General features: G+C 46.7%; 1 protein-coding gene across 1 annotated transcript in view; it reads right to left on the bottom strand.

The window, feature by feature from the left end:
- Positions 1-24,549, bottom strand: part of fam234b (family with sequence similarity 234 member B) — a 52,829-nt gene that overhangs the window by 3,048 nt on the left and 25,232 nt on the right. The window contains exons 7-12 of the mRNA XM_043680000.1: positions 20,723-20,855; positions 14,938-15,084; positions 13,052-13,133; positions 7,840-7,983; positions 3,789-3,906; positions 52-272 (exon numbers count right to left, since the gene is read on the bottom strand). Of these exons, the coding sequence (XP_043535935.1) occupies positions 55-272; positions 3,789-3,906; positions 7,840-7,983; positions 13,052-13,133; positions 14,938-15,084; positions 20,723-20,855 (842 nt within the window). The 3' untranslated portion in view covers positions 52-54. The remainder of the gene's footprint in view (positions 1-51; positions 273-3,788; positions 3,907-7,839; positions 7,984-13,051; positions 13,134-14,937; positions 15,085-20,722; positions 20,856-24,549) is intronic.

Below are 24,549 nucleotides of genomic sequence, written 5' to 3'. Positions count from 1 at the left end.
GGGGGGGTTGTGGTGGGGGGTGACAGCTGCTCTGCTTCCTTGTCTTTTTACCTGTCAGTGCTCGGCCGCAGTGAACTGGATCTTGGAGACGATTTTCTGGATGGTGGTGACAGCGCCGTCCTCCAGGGCCACCGTCCTGCTGTGAGAAATCGCCCAGTTCAGGCCCAGGCCAGTCACCATGAGGTGCCCAGTGTGACTTTCACGGGACCAGCGTGCGGTGCCCATCGTCACGGTAATGCAGAAAGCGTCCTTTTGTTGCTCCAGTAACCCAGCTATAGAATGGAAAAGACAATCCCAGAAAGTTCTACATGACGTACATTGATACACTATAAAACAGCAGGGAAATTCAAACAAACTAAAGGGACTCTCAACGGGACGATTTGATTGGCAGTGTCTGGCAGCACTGTTGGATTTAGCTGCTCCTAAGTTTCATCACCCGCTGCATTGGCCTGGAACTAAATCCCATTTCTCTCCAGGCCCAATCTGAGACCTATCGCCTCAGGAAGCAATGACAGTTCCCTGGGGCGCAGTCGTGATTTCCTGGATTAGATGGTGGTGGGACTGTCATAATCACCCCGAATGACTCATCCCCCCCCACACCCATAAGCTGGGTCAGGTAGGTGGGCTTTGAGGGGGCGACAGTGGTGGTGTCCCCTTAAAGGAGGGGAGGTAGACAGCTAGGGAGGGAATTCCAAAGTTTCGGGCCTATTTAGCCAAGAGAATGGCCGATGAGAATGAGGGATTTGCAAGAAGCACAGAAATCTCAGAAGGTTGTAAGACCGAGGAGGTTACAGAGATAGGAAGGGGAGAGACCATGGAGTGATTTGAAAATGAGGATGGAGATTTCAAATCGAGACTCCCAGGGTGGAAAAGAGCACTCAGGACAAAAAAACGGGAGACAAACTGCTGTAGCTGGCAGGCCTATGTCGGGGGGCTTGCAGGGGGAACACTGGGATAGACTGGCTGGCATTTCATGGGGATCTGTACCCAATATTTGTACTGAACTGGTCATTAGGTTCCAAAGCACAGGGCTCAACTGTCCCTGGCCAGAGCCAGCAGTCTAGGTGGGATTAGGTGCTCCCTGTCACACCGCACAGACCTAACCTCCAAACACACCAGCTCAAACAATACAGCTTCTTGCAATAATTAACCTTCTTAAAAACACTGTTCTGAAGCTAGAGTACACGGGTATAAATTTCCACTGTAACGAGGTCACAGAGAAAGGCTGAGTCGACAAACTCCTTTTAAAAGGAGCTGGCTGAATAGTTACCTATTGTGGAAAAGGTTGTAAGGATGACAGGACAGTGAAATGAACACATTCTATGTGGGACACAATGTTCAGCTGTGATCAGGGCTCCCCCTGGGAATGTTAGGCAGAACATGCTTGGCTCCGCTGAAGGCAGCAGACTGTGATACGATATCTGAGACCCAAACAGTTTTCCTTCAACACCTCTTCCCTAGGGTAGGGGAGTCCAAAACTAGAGGGCTTAGATTTAAGGGGAGAGGAAAAAGATTTTTAAAAAAAGGGGAAACTTTTTCACACACAGAGGCTGGTGCATGGATGGAATGAGCTGCCAGAGGAAGTGGTGGAGGCTGGTGTAATTGCAACTTTTAAAAGGCATTTGCACGGGTACATGAAAATAGGAAAGGTTTGGAGGGATATGGGCCAAATGCTGGCAAATGGAACTATATTAGGTTAGGATATCTGGTTGGCATGGACGGGTCGAGCAAAGGGTCTGTTTCCGTACTGTATAACTATGAATCTATAACATATTATGTGAACCTGACTCAAACACTGCTCACCCAGTGATCCCCTACTCATTGATCTATACCATATTACCCATGGAAAGTCCTGATCTTGGAACTCGATCATAAACTTCTGTGCCTTCCCCCTTGGTAATGCTGCTTGAAACGGCCCTCTCTGCTCTTTGCTCATCAATGCTAACACTTCCTTATGTGGGGATGCTGGTGGTAGTCCCTGTGAATGAGGGTGACACCAGCTCATGGTGACAGCCTGCAGGCGGAGTCTCTGAACAAGAGGAAGCTGTTGGACTGCAGCGATTGTGGGCATCTACCTCCTCAGGTAGCAAACCCATCCCTTCCCGTTCTCTTTTAAAGACTGAGAATCAATCGGTTTGACTGTGTCACAACAATTCCTGCAGCAGGAAGTGAATGCGGGACTTCTGGGCCAGAGGTGGGCAACACCGCTCACAAGGCTTCCTTATGTGGCCTATCAATTTAGAGTCATAGAGATGTACAGCATGGAAACAGACCCTTCGGTCCAACCCGTCCATGCCGACCAGGTATCCCACCCCAATTTAGTTAATTTGCTTGATAAATAATGTGAGAAGTGGAAACTTTTAAAAATAACAATGAATAGGAGCTGTGGTCGTCTTATTTGCAGTCTCTTCTCTCCAGATCGAACACAAACCAGGGCATTGATGCACTGGGACAAGCCAACACAGCAAGGTCTCAATTTCCATTTTGAAATGTTCAGGAATTATTTTTGTTCAATTGTAATTGCGTTGATCTTTCATAATCCTCTTGTTTTTATTTCATTATGCACTCGAGGGATGAGAGCCCCACTGGCTAGGCCAGCATTTACCTGCCCACCCCTGGAGGCAGTGGTGGTGAACTGCCTTCTTAAACCACTGCCGCCCACATGGGAGAGGGACACCCACAATACCACAAAAGGAAGGAATTCCAGATTTCCTGACACTGGCAATATATTTCCAGTCAGGATGTAAGTGGCTTGGAGGGGAACTTGCCGGTGGATAATTAAGTGTGCTGCTTTGTCCTGGATGGTGTCAAGTTTCTTGAAAGTTGTTGAAGCTAAACCCATCCAATCAAGTGAGGAGTACTCCATCACACTCCTGGACTTGAGCCTTGCTGGTAGTGGACAGGGGAGTCAGGAGGCAAGTTATTCACTCAAATGTCACCCCAACACTCTCCCTAAGTTGACGGCTCACACGGGGCTCTCTCTTGATTACTCCGCCGCCATCCCTATCCACCGTGCGGCTGGACAGCTCGGAACGGAGGGTTGGCAGCCAGTGAGAAAAATGGCACTGAGCCCAATGTTTACCTCGGTTGCTGGCTGGAGAGGTGAAGGGTAGTGGTCCCTGGATTGGGACCAGCTGCAGGAGTCCTGGCTGAGAGATAACCTGGTCACATTTACTGAGCCACCTTGGCCAGGACTGGGACCCATTCCTGATGAAGGGCTCTTGCCCGAAACATTGATTCTCCTGCTCCTCGGATGCTGCCTGGCCTGCTGTGCTTTTCCAGCGCCACACTCTCGACTCTGACTCTCCAGCATCTGCAGTCCTCACTTTCTCCTGGGACTGGCTAACCCATTGCAAATGGAGGCGCAGTACAGTGTACTGCCACACTGACCATTTGCCTATCCAGTCAAAAAAGTGTAAGAATGCAGGGTAATTTCAACAATGTGAATTAAAAATATTGTAAAAAGTCATTGTTTCTTTTCTTTCAAGATGGTATTGGCACTCTAAAGCCAAGATGAAGGACATAATGTAAATGAGTGCCAACTTACAATCACCTTTGGTACAGCAGATGCTGAGAGTGGAATGGGAGATTAGCTGGGTATATCTGGGAGGGAATGAGGGGATTCACTGGCTGCAGGAACAATGCTGTGCCCCAAACCAAACTGCTCACCCCCAGCCTCACTGCCCACCCGCTCACCCCCAGCATGACTGACTGCCCACCCACTCCCTAGCCCAACTGCCCCTTCTTTCTGATGCCCTTTGAAACTTTGGTGTTGTGAATATACTTACTTGCTGATGCTGTCACAAGTGCTGTGCTGTTGGCCAGCTGCAGCAGGACACTGGGATACAACGGGTGCAGGAGGTACAAATGATACTGGTTCGGAGAGTAAATGTCTGTCATCTGACCCTGCGATGACATAGAACAGACAGCATTCATCAACATAATCCTCGAAGTCCCAGTCACACTTGATTGTTTTGTAAAAGGCTTTTACACAATAAATGCATTGTGAAGAAATAGAGGGAGGCAATGGGTTCCAGAACAGCAACATATCACTGACCTCAAGCTGCTAATCTCCTGCCAATCTGCACAATGAGGTTTCTGCTGGGAGGAACAGCCCAGTCCAGATAATGGAGACTGGGCCCCAGCCTGATGGAGAGCAGGACTCCTGACTCACAGCGGGGAGCTGCATCTAGGGGATGTGAAGGTTAATTGTATTTCACATGAGGCAAGTTCAAATCGTGGAGATGAGATTCTGCGTTCTCACTCACCATACCCTTCATGGCTCTACTATTTTGTTGATTAGAGAGGATTCAGAGCAGATTCAGTAGTTGAAAACTGGGCATCCATGAGGATCACTAGCAACATAACTGTACTCATCCAAAATCTGTCACCACATGACCCAGTATTTCTCTCACCCTGTTATCATTAAGCCAGGGAACAAACTGGTTCAATGAGTGTAGTACAGCAGAGAGTCACACAGCACGGACACTGGCCCATTGGTCCAACTCGATTATAATCCCAATCTAAACTCGCCCCACCTGCCTGCACTTGGCCCATATCCCTTCAAACAATTATGTATTTATCTAAATTTCTTTTAAACATTGTAACTTCATCTGCAACCACCACATTTTTTAAAGATGAGATTAGATTCCCTACAGTGTGGAAGCAGGCCCTTCGGCCCAACCGGTCCACACCGACCCTCTGAAGAGTTACCTACCCATTCCCCCTAACACTACGGGCAATTTAGCATGGCCAATTCACCTGACCTGCACATCTTTGGACTGTGGGAGGAAACCAGAGCACCCATAGGAAACCCACGCAGACAGGGGGAGAATGTCTGTGTGGAGTTTGCACAGTCACCCGAGGCTGGAATTGAACCTGGGACCCTGGTGCTGTGAGGCAGCAGTGCTAACCACTGAGCCACCGTGCTGCCCCATTTCCCCTGGAAGTTCATTCCACATACAAACCATTCTCTGTAAAAAAAAATTGTCCCTCTTGTCTTTAAATCTTTTGCCCCTCATTTTAAAAATACGCCCCTTAGTTTTGAAATCTCCCACCCTAGGGAAAAGACACCTGCCATTTATTTTATCCATACCCCTCATGCTTTTATAAACTTGTGTCAGGTCAACCCTCAAGCTCCAGGGAAAAAAGTCCCAGCCTGTCCAATCTCTCCTTATAACTCAACCTTCCATTCCTGGCAACATCCTGGTAAATCTTTTGGGTGGCACGGTGGCACAGTGGTTAGCACTGCTGCCTCACAGCGCCAGAGACCCGGGTTCAATGCCCGCCTCAGGCGACTGACTGTGTGGAGTTTGCATATTCTCCCCGTGTCTGCGTGGGTTTCCTCCGGGTGCTCCGGTTTCCTCCCACAGTCCAAAAAATGTGCAGATTAGGTGAATTGGCCATGCTAAATTGCCTGTAGTGTTAGGTGAAGGGGTAAATGTAGGGGAATGAGTATGGGTGGATGCGCTTCGGCGGGTCGGTGTGGACTTGTTGGGCCGAAAGGCCTGTTTCCACACTGTAAGTAAGTAATCTAATCTAATCTAATCTGTAAGTAATCTAAAACCCTCTCCAGCTTAATAATATCCTGCCTATAACAGGGTGACCAGAACTGCATCGTATTCCAGAAGGAGCCTCACAACGTCCTGTATAACCTCAACATAACTTCCCGGCTCCTATACTGAAAGCATGTTAGCAGTATCACGTGCTTGAAAAGGAGATGCCAATCCTGTGGGGTTATAAAAACAGGACTAAGGACATGCTGAAGAGCAGAAGCAGCAGGTCATTATACAAAGCACCGCCACCACCAACAATCAGACCAGAGTCCAGCTGCTCTGCCTCAGCCAGTTGTGACTGATGGTTGACAATTAAGTAACTAACCACAGGAGGGGGCTCTCCAAATAACGCCAGCCTCAGTGTAAAAGACCATGCGATGTGTCGGAAGTGTGGATTGGATGGGCGGTAGAAGAGAAAGCGGAGTTAGCAGCTTCACAAACAATGTGACAGCATGGGTCAAGAGCTTCAGAAAGAGAAGATTTGACCGCCATGAGGAAGGCAGTGAGAACGGGAGACGAGACCCGTGGCCAAAAGCTCCTTTAATCTGTTTCCACCCGTCAGATACGAAGTGCAACATCACAGGAAAACGGACAGCTAAGAAATTCACTTTTAAAAATTAACATCCAAATTCAAATTTTAGAAATCTTGAATTAGGCATCTCATGTTACCAAGAAAGCATTGCTGATTGTTGGAAAAACTCAGCTGGTTCATTAAAGGTCCTTTAGGGAAGGAAATCCCCCATCCTTACCCGGTCTGGCCTCCATGTGACTCCAGACCCACAGCAAAGTGGTTGACCTTTAACTATTGGGGATGGGTAATGAATGCTGGCTTGACCAGCAACTCCCACACCTCATGTATTTGAAAACAATAATAGCCTATTCCTGTATCTTATCATCTTAGTGCAGCTTTGGTACAAACACAGGCAGAAGAGCTGAATTACAAAAGGTGTGGTGACTTCAATGTAGTATTTGACTAAGTGTGGCACCAAGGAGTCCCAGCGAAATGGAGGTCAATGGGAGTTAGAGGAAAGCCTTCCACTGCTGAAGACCATGCTCGTTCCTCAGGCAGGTGTCCTAGCCCAACCCAACTTTAGCTGCTTCCTCAACCTACGGTTATATGTGGGGGCTGTTCAGTTGCAATTCCATTTGCAACTCCTCAAATAATGATACATTCTGGGCCTTTATGTAGTGGGACCTCGACAGCAGTCAGGTTGGAGTTGATATACAGCAAGTAACATTCATACTACATAAGGGCCTTGCTATTGACCTTTTCTAGTGAGAGGTTACAGCTCCTCCTCGCTAATACTTAACACCATTACAATCGCTGAATCCCACAGGAACAAATGTTTGGGATGGCACAGGCCTCCCAGAGCCAGGGACCTGGGTTTGATTCCAGCCTCGGGTGACTCGCTGTGTGGAGTTTGCACATTCTCCCAGTGTCTGCATGGGTTTCCTCCCACAGTCCAAAGTTGTGTAGGTTAGGTGAATTGGCCGTGCTAAATTGCCCATAGCGTTCAGGGATGTGTAGGTCAGGGGAACTGTGGAGTAACAGGATGGGTGGGTTGGGTTACCCTTCAGAGGGTCGGTGTGGACTTGTTGGGCCAAAGGGCCTGTTTCTACACTGTCGGGATTCTATGATTATGATTGTTTGGGTGCAAGCATTGACGAGTAACTTAACCGGATCAGATATATACAGTGGCCACAACAGCGAGTCAGAGGCTGGACATTCTCCGGTGAGTGAATCTCTTAACTCCCCAAAGTCTGCCCACCATTTACAAAACACAAGCCAAGAGTGTGATGGAATACTGTCCACAAAGCCTGACTGGATGCAGCTCTAACAGCACTCAAGATGCTCATAGCCGTAACCAGAGCCAAAGCCTCTCGCTTTATGGACATTCTATTGACTCCCTCCATCACTGGCACACTGTGCTTTCAGTTTGCACTATCTACAAGATGCATTTACACCAACGCTCCTGAAATAGCAACCCCCCCCCCTCCTCCCCAGGACAAGAACAGCAGGTATGTGAGAACCACTTATAAATCACCCTCAGAGTCACACAATCTGGAAGAGTAACACTCTTCCTTCGCTATCACTGGACCAAATTGCGGCACTGTTGGATGTACCTACATCACACGGGCTGCAGCAACTCAAGGCAGCTTTCTGCCTTCTCAAGGAGAATCAGGAATTGGTAATAAATGCCAGTGATACCCGTGTCTTGGGAATGAATACAATTGTAAAGTTCCAAGGGGTGCAGCTTACAATCACAGGGCTGACTAAACTCACCAAGTGGGCCACTCCACACGCCTCAGTCCAGAACAGAAATGCAGATCTCCCATTGGACATTGGTACAGAGGCTGCTTCCTGGACACGACAGTCCACGTTTGCTTTCCAAAGTTCCTCACCCGAACTCCCATCGATAATTAAACTCTAGGATCAGTATAAAGAAGTTCAGAATTTATTGGCCAAGCAGTAACACATAGCTCAAATTTTGGCATCACTACAGAAATAGCAGCAAACTGGAGACACAGTAAACCTAGGTCCATAGCAAATTACTTCTGGAAGCGTTGTCCCACCTATGCACTCTCTCACTATTCCGGTCACATTTACACATTGATACATACAGCAATCAGTGGGACAATTTGGGGAAAAATCAATACAAAGCAATGAGCAGGAACCATATTAAAGAAAGTCTAAATAAGCATGAGGGAGAAAGGAATAGGATATAGTGATGAGGTTTGATCAGTGGTTCTGAAATATGTTTGTTGAAGAATACCTTTAAAATGGATTAGTAACCACAGGCAACATCTAGGTTCTGATGACACAAGTCCTTAGAGATGTTGATGATGACCATTCCATTTCATGAGGTATTTGATGGGTCTCTGGTTGATACATGGGTGAGTATTTGATGGGTATTTGATGGGTCTCTGGTTGATACATGGGTGACTGAGTTCTGTGCCTGGAGGGAACAGGACCAGATACTGGAGACTAATGAATTATGCAGCTAGCAGAAAGTGAGGACTGCAGATGCTGGAGATCAGAGCTGAAAAATGTGTTGCTGGAAAAGCGCAGCAGGTCAGGCAGCATCAAAGGAGCAGGAGAATCGACGTTTCGGGCATAAGCCCTTTTTCAGGGGAGTTTCCGGTTCAGGGTTTCCTCTGTGTTTCCTCTCAGCCTCTGATGTACACTTGCTTTGGAAGGAGGCTACAATGAATGCTCTTTGCAGCGATCCTGGGTGGGTTTTTCCCTGGTCTCGTGGTCGATTTCAAAACTCTTCAGCAAAGTGTTTCGAATGTGTCTGCAGCATTTCCATGACACTGCATCCCAGGCACAAACCATCAGGCTCAGATTCAGGGGGCGATCATTTAAAACAGAGATGAGGAGAGGTTTTGTACCACAAAGGGTTGCAAACCTTTGGAATTCTCTACCCTAGGGGGTCATAGATATTCCATTATTGAAAATAGTTAAGGCTGTAAGAGAAGATTTCCAGGGAATTGAGGGATTGGGGAGCAGGTGGCCAAGCCAAGTTGAAGCTGAAGACCAGCCATGATCTCACTGAATGGCGGAGTAGGCGTGACAGGTTTCATCATCACCTTGTCTCATTTCAGATGTCTCTGCACAAGATTCACTTTGGTCATCGAGAGTTGGGCCCCCTAGCTACATGACCAGCTCAACTCAGTTGCGATCGGAAAGCAAGGGTGGGCTGTCGTTTCCAGGCGTCAGTGGTGCGGCTGTTTGGCACGCCAACTTGGTGAGCACCTCAGTGCCTGGTATTTTGTCTTGCCATCTGATATTCAGAAGCTTCCAAAGGCAGATCAAGTAAAAGGTGTTGAACTTGCTGAGATGACATTGGGACACTGTTCAAGTGTCACATGTGCAGGGCAGTGAGAGTAGGACTATACTCTATTGATGCTCAGTTTGGTAAACAGACCTACTCTGTTTCATCCCCACACTGCTGAAGACTACAACTGCTGTATCAATCCTTGCACCAGTCTCCTCTTCTACACAGACATCTCAAGAGACAGTGTTGTGGAGGTAAATCCTGCTGTGGACAGGTTCTGAAATCTTGGGCTCAAGATGGGCCCTTCCAGGAGTAGGCTGGACCATTACCTCAGCTTTGCTAAGGCTGACGTTATCACACGCAATGGAGAATATGTCCATGCCTCATTGCCTGTCCAGTTCTGAATCGTCGGCTTGTGCACAGTCATTGGGAAACAAGAAATCATGGTGCCCTTGGAGACCTTGGTTTCTGTCCAGAGTCTTCTCAGATGGAATATTGTATGGCCAGTAGCTACTCAATGTCAGGGTTATCCTGATGGAAGGCATCAGAGAGCAGGGAGGAGAAAACCATGCTGAAGACAGCACATTGACCAGTTTAACTCCATTAGTGACTCGGAATGGGTTGTGCCCATGTATGACAGTGTGGAACTCTCCAACCATTGTGAAGAATCTTTTGGGGTCATCAAATTTCTCCCTAACCTCCAAACACCCTCATGGCTTTGACTGTCTCAAAGGGTTTGCTCGTTGATGTAGTGCAGAGGGTCTATCCTCTGAGGTGCATGGTTTTCCTGGAGCTGTATAACTGTAAGCCCCACATCAGTGGTTCTTCAACCTCTGAAACTGCAGCGCCTCTCTGGCAGCGGGTGCTGGTTGAGAATTGCATTAAGCAGCTCAGGAGGACTCTGGTGAAGATTTTGAGATGGAGAGGAGGAGGGTGACTATGACTGTTGCAAGATTAGCAAGTTCCTTCCCACTTATACAGTTGGACAATGGAGGCACCTTATCATTCTTCCAGGATGGTCCCTTGCTTACACATAGATTCAAATACTTCAATGAACTTCTCGACAGGTCTTCGACTTCCAGCCTTGTATACTCAGCCAGAATAAATACTGCTCCTGGAGCTGTGTCTTTGGTGAGGGCTTTGGTAGCATTTGTTGTTCTGTACAAATGTTTCACCGTAGCAAGAGTCTATCTGCTTGTCTATGCTTTCGATCAACCTGGGTCTAAAAGGCAGGTAAACTGGGGACTTACACACCTTGAAACACAAATTTAATCGAACACAGAAAGCTCTTCATGGAAATATTTGATGGCAACTTTTGGTAGTTTGTTGATTGCTTCTTCACTGATGGATGAAGGCATTTAATATTAGTTTAAAGCACTTTAGCCATCTTTGTAGAATTTGTTTTTTTTTTCTGGGAGGAATATTGGCCAGTCAGCACTGGCGATGAACCAGTACATGGGGCCTGTGAACTAATGCCAGAGCTAAATTCTCACCCGATAATAACATCCATAATATGGAAGTGTTCTGTGTAAACAGAGCCTTAATGTTTTTGGGAAAGACGGAAATCCCCACAGAACTTGAGAGGAGCAGGGAGAGAACAGGTGCACAGGGTTAGGGATGGAAGGTAACATCTCCTATAGCTGTCACTGCACACTGCCCTCCTCTTGACTTCAGCACACTTGGCAGTGCCCATCTCACGACTGCCATGCTGACACTGCACCCTGAAGGGTGCCTGCGGTCAACAGACCCTAATTTGAAAAACACTGGGTTAGAAGAGGAGGGCTGGGAAGAAGTATTAGCACTGGCATTGGCCTGTTCATGTTCACCATTTTGCATCTTACTCCCTACCTCTCTTGTAATTTAAGGAGCTGGTTGTTCTACATTTCTCCCTCATGGGAAAACATCCTCACGGCACCAAACAGAGGCAGCCCCATTGTCATTGTTCTGATGAACAGTCATCAACCTGAAAGTCAAATGTCGCTCTCTGTAGATACTGCCTGATGTGTTCTGTACTTCCAGTGTTATGTGCTTTTTATTTCAGATTTCCAGCAGTATTTCGTCCCTGGTTTCCTACTTCTGTTTAACTTTTCTGGATTAGATCTGTTCTCACCACACTGGGGAGAAGGCCAGATTCAATTAATTGCATTGACTCTGGATTGCTCCATCTCCTTTCCCCATAGCTAATCCAAACCCTATGATACTATGATCACTGTCTGCTAAACGTCACCCTAGTGATATTGATAAACTTCACTCACTTCATTTCCCCCATCAGAACGATATGCACAAAGGCGTACTGCATGCTGAGTCAGAAATATACAGGTATAGAAAACTGTCCTGCAGGCATCTCAAATCTTTCCCTCTCTGCCGTTTACACTATTACTCTTCTAGTTTAAATTAGGATACTGGAAGTTCTCCATTATATTGTTATTCTATAATCCTTGCACCTTTGTAATTTCCTTGTAAGTTTAGTTGTCTACATTTCTACCATGGGTGGCCTGAAGAATACACACAGTAGTGGATGAAAACCCTTATTTCTAATCCAATAGAATCTGCCCTTGTCCACTCCTCGCTCCCCCTCTAAGATGTCCTCTCCCTCCAGCCCTGGAATATTATCTTCCATCAATCTGTCCTCCTTTCTTTCAATCCCCAGGTTCTCTGAACACCTTATATCCAGGCGTGTTCAGTGCACAGTCCTGCTCTTTTTTGAGGGGAGTCTATTATTCATTACAAAGATCAGGAGTGGATGTCTGCTTTACCATTCAATGAGAGCGTTCTCAGCTCGACTTTCCTGCCTTTCCCCCATAACCCTGATCCCCTGCTGACTAAACGCCTGTCTATCTCAGCTTTGAATATACTTAACAAGCCCTCTGTGGTAAAGAACTCCATCAATTCAGTACCCTCTGAGACAAGGCATTCCTCCTCAGCTCCGTCCTTACTCTGCAATCCCTTATTCTGAGATTATGCCCTCTGGTCCCAGACTCTTTCCACAGGGGAAACAGCCTCTCATTACCCACCCTGTCCAGTCCTCTAAGAATCTGATAGGATATAATGTATAGAATATATAGAATCCCCAGAGTGTGGAAACAGGCCCTTCGGCCCAACAAGTCCACACCGACCCTCCAAACCCACCCAGCCACATTCCCCTACCCTATATTTATCCCTGACTAATGCACCTAACCTACACATTCCTAAACACGATTGGCAATTTAGCATGGCCAATTCACCTGACCTGCACACCTTTGGACTGTGGGAGGAAACCGGAGCACCCAGAGGAAACCCACGGAGACACGGGGAGAATGTGCAAACTCCACACAGACAGTCGCCCGAGGCTGGAATCGCTCCATACTGGAGATCAACCATGATATCAGGATCCCAAATATTTTTATGCATTATCACATATGTTCAATCACTATATACCGGATTTAGACCACCTCCTGCAATCCTGAGCTGACCAAATACTTTTCCATTTCACAGTCCTGTGATAGCTTTTCCTTCAAACTGTTGTGCACCTCAGCTTTCCTCTCTACTATTACCCAGCCCCTACATCCCTGCGAAGTTAATTTAAAACCTCTCCAGTAGCACAAGCAATTTGCCTTACAGTGACTGGAGGAAGGGGGGCACTAAGGAGCACTTCGTCACTTGTTGAGGAATGGTACATGGTACTGAGACACTACCAGAATGAGATGGAACCCTTCAAAGCAAAGGTGCAACCCCCACCTCTCTCACATTGCTCCTGTTCATGATCTGGATCAGGAAATCCAGGGTGTCGTCTTCGTTGAAGAAGCCAGTGACAGGAGAACTGGAAGGAAAATCATTGTAATTAGTGTTACGCAGAGGGAATAAAGTGTGCACTCTCCTGCAGGGGACGGGAATCCTCAGTGTCCACCTCCATCCCAAATGGCATCAAGCCTTCCCCACCAACCACAGAGGAGATGGTAACAGAGACACATCCAGGGACAGCACACCAACAATCACACAGCATGGAGTGACATGTGGACTGTAACGCAGTGTGATTATTCAAGGTCTGTACAAGAATAAAGTGCCAATATTGTAATAACAATGTCAAGACCATGTCTTTAATTTTCCATCTTTTTTCAATTGTGGACTAAAAGGAACCGAGTATTGCTGAAGGATTACTGCAGGTTTTGAAAACCTGACACGCACTGTTCAGACAGATGTTGGTTCGAACAGACTGGGCTAGTACTGACTGGGATTTAGAAGAACAAGGGGGGGGGGGCCTCAAAAACATACAAAACCCTGGTGTGGCAGAATAGCTAACTGTGGGACTGAACTAAGTGTCACAGTCTAAGAATAAGGGGCAAGTCATTCAGGACTGACAGGAGGAAGAATTTCTTTTGAGTGCATTGTGAACCTGTGGAATTCTTTCCCACAGGAAGCTGTTGGGAGCAGTTTGTTAGATATATTCAAGAGGGAGCTGGACATGGCCCTCACAGCGAGGGGGACCAAAGAGTATGGGGAGAGGGCGGGATTGGGATACTTAAATTGCATGATCAGCCATGATTGTATTGAATGGTTGTATGGGCTCAAAGGGTTGTTTGGCCTACTCCTGCACCTATTTTCTACGTTTCTCCAAATCTAGGGGTGAAGAGTAGCCAGAGCCAAGGGTATGTACAAATGGAAAGCTGGCAACAAGCAGCTGATTGGTTTGTGGACTGGTGACCAATTAGAGAATGATGAAAGTCTTCTGCCTGCTAAAACCTACGGGACTGGTCCTCAGGTAGCTGAACAGTTTGGGACTGTGAACAAGATAGACAGAGGTCATCCAGTCTCCACCAGCTCTGAATTTGAAGGGAACTTCTGAATAAAATTACAATGTTTAGAAGACATTTGGATGGATACATGAATAGGAAAGGTGTGGAGGGATATGGGCCGGGAGCAGGCAATGGGACTAGTTTAATTTGGGATTCTGTTCGGCATGGACTAGTTGGATCTGTTACCGTGCTGTATGGCTATGACACTCCTCTGTTCTTTGCAACAAAACCTACTTTCAGCAATGGAGACAGACAGTTTATTCTTCCTTATAGCCGTTGCTAATTAACTAACTTCTAATGAATAAGTCAGAGAAATGTGAATCAGACACCGTACGCCTCCCTTAAACAAGTGGAAGTGTCCAGAGGAGGAGGACTCAGAAAGTGTTGCGATCAGGACAAGAATGATCTCAGCAGATTCTGTGAACTGGGACAGCCTGGACTGCCTTCCCAGTTCTTCCCTCTGCCTCGTTTCTTTTCTGTCCATGACACTGTAAGGGGCAGTTTATAAGGAGATTACAGGTTTAATTAGCAGTGCTTTATGCTAACAATTCTTATTTGCTTACTTGCAGCCAGAGTCTATTTTGCTTATCTAGGTTTTCCATCAACCAGGGACTAAAAGGCAGGTACGCTGAGAAACTGTCTCATACTGTAAAAGAATCTTTAACAATCCAGGAATAGTGGGATTTGATTTTCGGTACACTATCACAGGGAGGTGTGACTGTAGCAAGAGGGGGAAAAATCCCTGCCTTTAGTTTTACTGAGCAGATTCCTGCACAGAATGACATTCCCCAGACATCACTCTGATGAAATTCTGCCACACCACAGGCTCACCTTTCGATGCTGCTTCCGTTTGCTGACCACACCTGCAGGAGGCGCTGCCGATTCAGAATGTGCAGTCTGCTCTTTGTGGTGATCAATATGTCACTGTCACTCCCTCCATGTCTGCTAAGAGTCTGTACGTCCCTCACAGAATCATTACTGCGAGGACAAAATGAACCCGATCACATTAAAGTTAGTTGACTTTCAAAACAAAATCTAATGTCAAATGCGGACCCCCAAGACCCCACCACAGTCCCTGTATAGAACCCTGTCAAATCCCCTGCACAGACCTCCCTCACCCAGACCCTGTACAGACCCACCCCGTGAGGGTCTGGATGCTGGGAGACACAGGACAGGGGAGGCTGGTGCTGGGAGCAAAGGTCAAGCACAGTCAGAGTCAGTATCCGATCGTGGCAACAAAGCTAGGTGCAAGCAAAAAGCAGCAACATTTTGAGAGTTGCTGGCTACAATTCCCATTTCACACTGAAAATTGAAGCATTGAGATTTTCATGTCTAAAAGAAATAGTTAAATTCAGTAAAGCCTATCCATTTCGTTAAGCAATTGACTGCCACAGTATTAAAGGTTTAGATGGAGAGGAATTCATTAAGTGTGTACAAGACAATTTTATGATTCAGTATGTGGATGTATATACCAGAGAAGGTACAAAACTTGACCGGCTCTTGGGAAATAAGGCAGGGCAGGTGACTGAGGTGTCAGTGGAGGAGCACTTTGGGGCCAGCGACCATAATTCTATTAGTTTTAAAATAGTGATGGAAAAGGAAAGACCAGATCTAAAAGTTGAAGTTCTAAATTGGAGAAAGGCCAATTTTGATGGTATTAGGCAAGAACTTTTGAAAGCTGATTGGGGGCAGATGTTCGCAGGTAAAGGAACGGCTGGAAAATGGGAAGCCTTCAGGAATGAGATAACAAGAATCCAGAGAAAGTATATTCCTGTCAGGGTGAAAGAGAAGGCTGGTAAGTGTAGGGAATGCTGGATGAAGAAAGAAATTGAGGGTTTGCTTAAGAAAAAGAAGGAAGCATATGTCAGGTATAGACGGGATAGATCGAGTGAATCCTATAAAGGAAGTAGGAGTATACTTAAGAGGGAAATCAGGAGGGCAAAAAGTGTACGTGAGATAGCTTTGGCAAATAGAATTAAGGAGAATCCAAAGGGTTTTTACAAATACATTAAGGACAAAAGGGTCATTCGGGGGAGAATAGGGCTCCTCAAAGATCAGCAAGGCGGCCTTTGTGTGGAGCCACAGAAAATGGGGGAGATACTAAATAAGTATTTTGCATCAGTATTTACTGTGGAAAAGGATATGGAAGATATAGACTGTAGGGAAATAGATGGTGACACCTTGCAAAATGTCCAGATTACAGAGGAGGAAGTGCTGGATGTCTTGAAATGGGTAAAGGTGGATAAATCCTCAGGACCTGATCAGGTGTACCCTAGAATTCTGTGGGAAGCTACAGAAGTGATTGCTGGGCCTCTTGCTGAGATATTTGTATCATTGATAGTCACAGGTGAGGTGCCAGAAGACTGGAGGTTGGCAAACGTGGTGCCATGTTTAAGAAGGGTGGTAAGGACAAGCCAGGGAACTACAGACCAGTGAGCCTGACCTCGGTGGTGGGCAAGTTGTTGGAGGGAATCCTGAGGGACAGGATGTACATGTATTTGGAAAGGCAAGGACTGATTCGGGGTAGTCAACATGGTTTCGTGCGTGGGAAATCATGTCTCACAAACTTGGTTGAGTTTTTTGAAGAAGTAACAAAGAAGAGTGATGAAGGCAGATTGGTAGATGTGATCTATACGGACTTCAGTAAGGCGTTCGACAAGGTTCCCCATGGGAGACTGATCAGCAAGGTTAGATCTCTTGGAATACAGGGAGAACTAGCCATTTGGATACAGAACTGGCTCAAAGGTAGAAGACAGAGGGTGGTGGTGGAGGGTTGTTTTTCAGACTGGAGGCCTGTGACCAGTGGAGTGCCACAAGGATCGGTGCTGGGTCCTCTACTTTTTGTCATTTATGTAAATGATTTGGATGCGAGCATAAGAGGTACAGTTAGTAAGTTGGCAGATGACACCAATTTGGAGGTGTAGTGGACAGCAAAGAGGGTTACCTCAGATTACAACAGGATCTTGATCAGATGGGCCAATGGGCTGAGAAGTGGCAGATGGAGTTTAATTCAGGTAAATGCGAGGTGCTGCATTTTGGGAAAGCAAATCAAGGCAGGACTTATACACTTAATGGTAAGGTCCTAGGGAGTGTTGCTGAACAAAGAGACCTTGGAGTGCAGGTTCATAGCTCCTTGAAAGTGGAGTCACAGGTAGATAGGATAGTGAAGAATGCGTTTGGTATGTTTTCCTTTATTGGTCAGAGTATTGAGTACAGGAGTTGGGAGGTCATGTTGCAGCTTTACAGGACATTGGTTAGACCACTATTGGAATACTGCGTGTAATTCTAGTCTCCTTCCTATCGGAAAGATGTTGTGAAACTTGAAAGGGTTCAGAAAAGATTTACAAGGATGTTGCCAGGGTTGGAGGGTTTGAGCTATAGGGAGAGGCTGAACAGGCTGGGGCTGTTTTCCCTGGAGCATCGGAGGCTGAGAGGTAACCTTAGAAGTTTACAAAATTATGAGGGGCATGGATAGGGTAAATAGGCAAAGTCTTTTCCCTGGGTTAGGGGAGTCCAGAACGAGAGGGCATAGGTTTAGGGTGAGAGGGGAAAGATATAAAAGAGACCTAAGGGGCAACTTTTTCACGCAGAGGGTGTTACGTGTATGGAATGAGCTGCCAGAGGAAGTGGTGGAGGCTGATACAATTGCAACATTTAAGAGGCATTTGGATGGGTATATGAATAGGAAGTGTTTGGAGGGATATGGGCTGGTGCTGGCAGGTGGGACTAGATAGGGTTGGGATATCTGGTCGGTATGGACGGGTTGGACCGAAGGGTCTGTTTCCATGCTGTACATCTCTATAACTCTATAACTGTTGTCCCTCTCAAAACCGTGCAGGGAGTGAGCAGCAGGGGGCAGTGCTCTCCAGTTGATCCCGGCTGCATTTGGAGCATCTCCGTGACCCCTCTTACTGCACATGATCAGAAACACAGCCTTGGGGTATCAATGTATTTGAGAGACAAAGTGAACCTCAATCAGTCTGCGCCCCACTCCATCTCAGAGTACACCCCAGACTCCCTCAGTGCATATCCTGGGCTCCCCTCGGAGCAGCCTGGACCCCCCTCGGAGCAGCCTGGGCCCAGAGTGCAGGGGTTCTGTGGGCAATAACATTATGCCAGAATCTCAGGGTGGGCTCAATCAGTGAGTGAGCTGGGTTAGGTTTCAGTATTGAAGATATCTCATCCTCGGTGGGGACTGATACAGAACAATGCCAGGAAAACTCTCCCTGTCCCTGGAGTAAATGGGCAGACGTGGAATTCTCGAGCACCAAAGCTGCAAGTGGAATTGATTTCTTATGAAACCATCAAACAGTCTCACTCAGTCTCTGTATGTGTGCACTGGGTTCTTTGTGAGGTGATATTCTTTAACTCTGTCCAGATATTCCCTGCAGACACAGAGCTAACATTTCTGTGTGAATAGCAGTGCAGCAGGGGAAGGAGTGTGTGCCAGAGAAGCTGAAAGGGGATCGGTGATGGGCTCAGGCTGATATTGAACCTGTGTATGGACACACAATCCACCTGCTGCCTTGTCTCTCACAGTTCTGTATTACATGTGATTTGAAAGAGTCAGGGCGATGGAAAGATACAGCTCATGCCTTTCAATTGACTTCTCTTCCTAGTTTTCCTCCTCTTCACAGGTTTTTATTACATCACATCAGCACGGAGTGTTGATGGAAAAGTCACAAAGATTAGCCATGCCCTGGCTTTTAAAACGTGAGAGAGAGCGAGCGAGAGAGAGCGCGAGAGAGAAGAGTGTGTGAGAGAGAGAGAGAGAGAGAGAGAGAAGAGAGAGAGAGAGAGAGAGAGAGAGAGAAAAGAGAGTGAGAGAGAGAGAGAAGAGAGAGAGAGAGAAAAGAGAGGAGAGAGAGAGAGAGAGGGAGATTGTACTAAAGGCTCACTCTGCTTTGTCCTAGTTATGTGGCCTTCCTGTTTGACGGTTGTTTGAACACTCAGTGGCTTTCGATCACCGTGCTGATCATGGGCCATTGTTTATGTCATAGATTCCTTGGCCTATGGGCAGCACTTGTGGCTTGCATGCTATTTGCTGCCCGACACCAGAAAGTCAAAATGGCGGAAACGCCGCGCCACAATTATCCACCTGCATCTGACGGCACTCAACCCAGCTGAAGGCATTTGTCAAGTGGACTGCAACACAGTCCACGTGTGGGAGGCTCTGTACACGGGAGTTCAGGAGGCGAAGGGACTGACAGGGAACATGAGGTGGAGGGTACAGACAGTGCACCGGTGCAGATCATTTGTGAGAGGGCGAGCACGTCCTGTGCATTGATCTCATGCAGTCCGTAAACTTTACATGAACAATCTATTTGCAGTGTATCAACTACAAAGACAAACTCCCCCTTCATGTTCACCCCATCCAGCTCAGAAGCACTTAGCCCATGAATAAATGGTTCTGAGCACATCACTGTGTTAGCTTGTTCACCTAAAGTGACCCTGCGTCCTTGGCTCTCAAGGTCATCTTTAAAAGGCTGTTGTTGATAGCACAATGCAGTCATGTGAGAAAGCACTGCTATAGCAGCTTGTTCAAATACGTGACTGATTGCAGAAACAGGTCAGTTTATTGCTATTTTGGACTGCAGGACGATGAGCCTCTTTTGGCATCATTCTTACTACGTGACTAAATGCAGTCTCCTGGAAGGGAATCGGTGTCACATGCAAACCTTCAGAGAGGCAGCACAAAGGAAGATAGTAACGTCATGCCCTGCACAATTTAACCATCAAACAGAGCTCTCTGCCTTAAGTTCACCAATCAACAAGTCACTGTTAGAAAGGATATTATTCCACGCTAACAATTAATATACACAGAGCCGCAACTAACATATCAAATTAAAGCTCTTTTGTGCCAACTTATGAATGGTGGCGGACAATTAAACAATTCGATGGAGAAAGAAGCTCCAATAACAGCCCTCACCCTTAAAATGGGTCCCCCGTGGTACAAATACCAGTCTTCAGCCAATTCAATCCACTGCATGTGATAGTAAGAAACAGTGAAAGGTGAAGGTAGTGGATGCTGCAAACGCTATGAGCCCTGACAACATTCCAGCAGTAGCACTGAACAAACTGGGTCTCTAACTGCGCTATTCCAATGAAGTTATAACATCTACCTGTTAAGGTGGAACATTGTCCAGGAGGGTTCTGTCCAAGTAAGGCAAACACAATCCACTCAGTTAGTGCCCCATTCAGCAAGGTGTCATCAACTGTGCTGCAAAAGTACTTCAGCAGCTGTGATGCACTTTGGGTTGAAAAGCACGACTGAAATGCGTGAGACAGGTGTCTCAGCTCATATGTTTTGTGGGCTGAAGACTAGTCACAGATGTAAGGAGTTTCCTGAATCTGAGCCTCAGACCACTTTCGCAGCCTGTCATTTAATTAAGGAGCCCTCTTGCAGGCCTACACAAAAACTACTGCTGCCACTGATTGCTCAGTTTGGTTTTGACCAGATGTTCGAAACACCCTGAAAGTAGGTTACAGCTTGATGACAGCAGCTAGCTCTCTGAACCTCCTAATGCACCAAGTCCACGCTCTCAGACACCAACCCTGTAAAGTGCCCTGCGTAAACACTCTCTACTGCTCCACGTGCTGTTTATGTGATAGTCACCTGTACAGTTCAGACAGGTTCTCGTTTCTCTTCCATTCCCATATGGAGTCCTGGCTTTGTAGAGATGGAGGCAAGCTGCCTTTGCCATTTGCTTGGGTGTAAATGTCCTTCAAGGCCACAGCCTGGATATTTCCTTTAAAAGGGAAGATTGTTGGGTTAGTGAAGAGCAGGAGGATTCTTTACAAAGAATAGTTGCTCCCTATTCTAGGCATTAGGAGATTTTTTTTGTGCTCCCGTTGTGTCATCTTTCAGCTGTTGTTCACGGCTTTATTAAATTAACTCTGACGCAGGGCTGTGGTTTAGGGGATAATTTAATTACCAATTAGGACCAGAAGTCAAAAACAAACATGCAATCTTTAGCTAAACAGCTGCATTTGCTGGGAATTGGGATGACTTTCTGTTTAAATCACTGCGTTTTTGTCCCCAAATATACACCTTATTCATCAAATTTGTAGACTTCAAATTTGTCAATATGCAAGATTATATAAAATAACAAAGTAATACTTTATTTTTGCAGTGTTCCAAAAGCTAATGCTTCCGAATAAATCTGTTGGACCATAACCTGGTGTTGTGTGATTTTTAAACTTTGTTCACCCCAGTCCAACACCAGCACTTGCAAATCAAAATAATATGATTCAAGTTTCTCTCAATACATGAAGATGGCACTCTTGACGTGCTGGAGACTTAATTTTTTTTTGTTTAAATGATATGATGATTATTTTTCTGGTTGAATAATTGGTCAGATTGAGATTCTGACTGTAGGTGCGTCCCCTCACAACTGCGCAGTTCCTGTATCGTCTTGTCCTGTTTTTGAAATAAACCTTTCAGATCCCTCAAAACCCAAGCTTGGGGTCCCTTTCTCACCACAATCTGAGTTATCCGCTCTTCTCTCAGGTTTCTCAGCCTCAGTACTGTACTGAACGGTGGCCAGAGTCCTGATCAAAACTGCAAACTTGCGTTAAAAACATGTAACTCTTTCCTGCACTCTCTCATATTCTCCAAGAGATGGCGCTATCAACTGTAAAATATTAATCACCTTATCCATTTCCCAAAGGTCAGGCTGTTTACTGTGAATGTTGCCGGCTGGCTGGAATTCTTCTCGTGCACAAGCAATGAGCATTTAAAAGTTATTTGTGGTGAATAATCTTTACTTTCTTATTGAAGAGTGACATTGAAGACACAGAGAAGAAGGTTACCTCAAAGTACAACAGGACCTTGATTGGATGAGTCAATGGACCGTGAAGTGACAGATGGAGTTGAGATTAGATCAGATTCCCTACAGTGTGGAAACAGGCCCTTCGGCCCAACAAGTCCACACCGACCCTCCGAAGAGTAACCCACCCAGACCCATTCCCCTCTGACTAATGCACCTAACATTATGGGCAATTTAGCTTGGCCAGTTCACCTGACCTGCACATCTTTGTACAGTGGGAGGAAACCGGAGCTGAAAATGTGTTGCTGGAAAAGCGCAGCAGGTCAGGCAGCATCCAGGGAACGGGAGAATCGACGTTTCGGGCATAAGCCCTTCTTCAGGCCTTCCTTGAAGAAGCTCTCTTCCCAAAGATTTCAACCTACTGCGAATCCTCTCACAAGGATGCCTTCCTTGAAGAAGCTCTCTTCCTGGATGCTGCCAGACCTGCTGCGCTTTTCCAGCAACACATTTTCAGTTCTGATCTCCAGCATCTGCAGACTTCACTTTCTCCTCAAGGAAACCGGAGCACCCGGAGGAAACCCACGCAGACACGGGGAGAATGTGCAAACTCCACACAGACAGTTGCCAGAGGTTGGAATTGAACCTGGGACCCTGGTGCAGCAGTGCTAACCATTGAGCCACCGTGTTGCCTGTGAATTTCAAAGGAAAGCCTAATTTTGATTAGGCTTTCCTTTGATTAGGCGGAGTTTAATTTTGATAAACAGGAGGGGCTGCATTTTTGGAAAGGCAAATCAGGGCAGGAAGTACACACTTACTGGGAAGGTCCTGGGGAGTGTTGCTGAACAAAGAGACCTTGGATTGCACGTTCATAGTCAAGTCGCAGGTAGATAGGATAGTGAAGAAAGCGTTTGGTATACTTGCCTTTATTGGTCAGTACATTGAGTACAGTATTTACTACTTCCTCAGCACTTTAGTAAATCAGTACATTCAATGTAGGAGTTGGGAGGTTATGTCGCGGCTGTGCAGGACTTTTGGTGAGGTCACTTTTGGAATACTGCGTTCAATATTGGTTTCCCTGCTGTAGGAAGGGTGTTGTGAAACTTGAAAGGGATCAGAAAAGATATACGAGGATGTTGCCAGGGTTGAGACTTGAGCTAAAGGGAGAGACCAAATAGGCTGGGACTATTTTCCCTGGAGGCTGAGGGGTGATCTTAGAAACTTTATAAAATCATGAGGGACATGGATAGGGTGAATACAAAAGGTCTTTTCCCCGGGGCGAGGGAGTCCAAAACTACAGGGTTTAAGGTGAGTGGGGAAAGCTTTAAAAGGGACCCAAGGGGGACCCTGTTCACGCAGAGGGTGGTGCGTGCATGGAATCAGCTGCCAGAGGGAGTGGGGGAGGCTGGTACAATAACAACATTTAAAAGGCATCTGTGTGAGTGTACGAATAGGGAGGGTTGAGAGAGATATGGGCCAAGTGCTGGTCAACGGGACTAGATTTATTTGGAATATCTGGCCGGCATGGACGAGTTGGACCGAGGGGTCTGTTTACATGCTGTACAGCTCTATGACTTTGTGACCAGATGAATACAAGTTGTATTTTGGGCATGACATGATGTTGAACATATCTTCCGCCACCTTTGCCTCCACGCTCATTTCTTTGGACAAGAGCTTTCTCCCCATCTTCACCCACCTCCAACACTCTCCCTCCACCTGGACCCCTCCCTCTGACCTTTTACCCATATTCGATCGCTCATAGAGAAGTCTCAACATGACGCTGGTTGCCTCATTTTCTCTGCCCCTCCTCCTCCATTCCAAATTATCTCCCTTTGAACTGACCACACTCCATGCTCTCAGATCCAACCCTGACTTTGTCATCAAGCCAGCTGCTAAGGATGATGCTGCTGTCGTGTGGCGTACTGACCTGTACATTACAGAGGCTGAGCACCAGCTCTTGGACAACTCCTCCTATCTCTCCTGGACCATGATCCCACCATGGAACACCAGGATATTGTGTCCACAACGGTCACTAATCTCATCTTCCCCCACCACTGCCGCCCAGCTCATAGTTCCCCCAACCTCAAACAGCTCGCTTCTGCCTCCTTCCCAAAACCCACAAACAGACCCATTATTTCTGCTTGCTCCTGCTCCACAGAACTCAACTCTTCCTACCCCAACTCAATATTTACTCCCCTTGTCCATTTCCTTCCCACTTACATCCACAATTTCTCTGACACTTAATGTGCCCTTCAGATTTTCATTTTGTTGTCTCCTCTTACCATTAGGCAAAAATGAGGACTGCAGATGCTGGAGATTAGAGTCAAGATTAGAGTGGTGCTGGAAAACACAGCAGGTCAGGCAGCATCCGAGGAGCGGGAAAATCGACGTTTCGGGCAGGAGCCCTTCACCAGGAATAGGCTGGAATCCTTGGGGGTGGAGAGATAAATGGGAGGGGGTGGGGCTGGGGAGGAGGTAGTTGAGTGTACAATAGGTGGATGGAGAAAGGGGTAATAGTGATAGGTAGGAGAGGAGGGTGGACCGGATAAGTGGGAAGGAAGATTGACAGGTGGGACAGGTCATGAGGGCGGTGCTGAGCTGGAAGTTTGGAACTAGGGTAAGGTGGGGGGAGGGGAAATGAGGAAACTGGTGAAGTCCACATCGATGCCCTGGGGTT

Source organism: Chiloscyllium plagiosum, chromosome 39 (genome assembly GCF_004010195.1).
Source record: "Chiloscyllium plagiosum isolate BGI_BamShark_2017 chromosome 39, ASM401019v2, whole genome shotgun sequence".
NCBI classification, from domain to species: domain Eukaryota; kingdom Metazoa; phylum Chordata; class Chondrichthyes; order Orectolobiformes; family Hemiscylliidae; genus Chiloscyllium; species Chiloscyllium plagiosum.
This window is presented reverse-complemented; position numbering and strand designations above follow the sequence as displayed.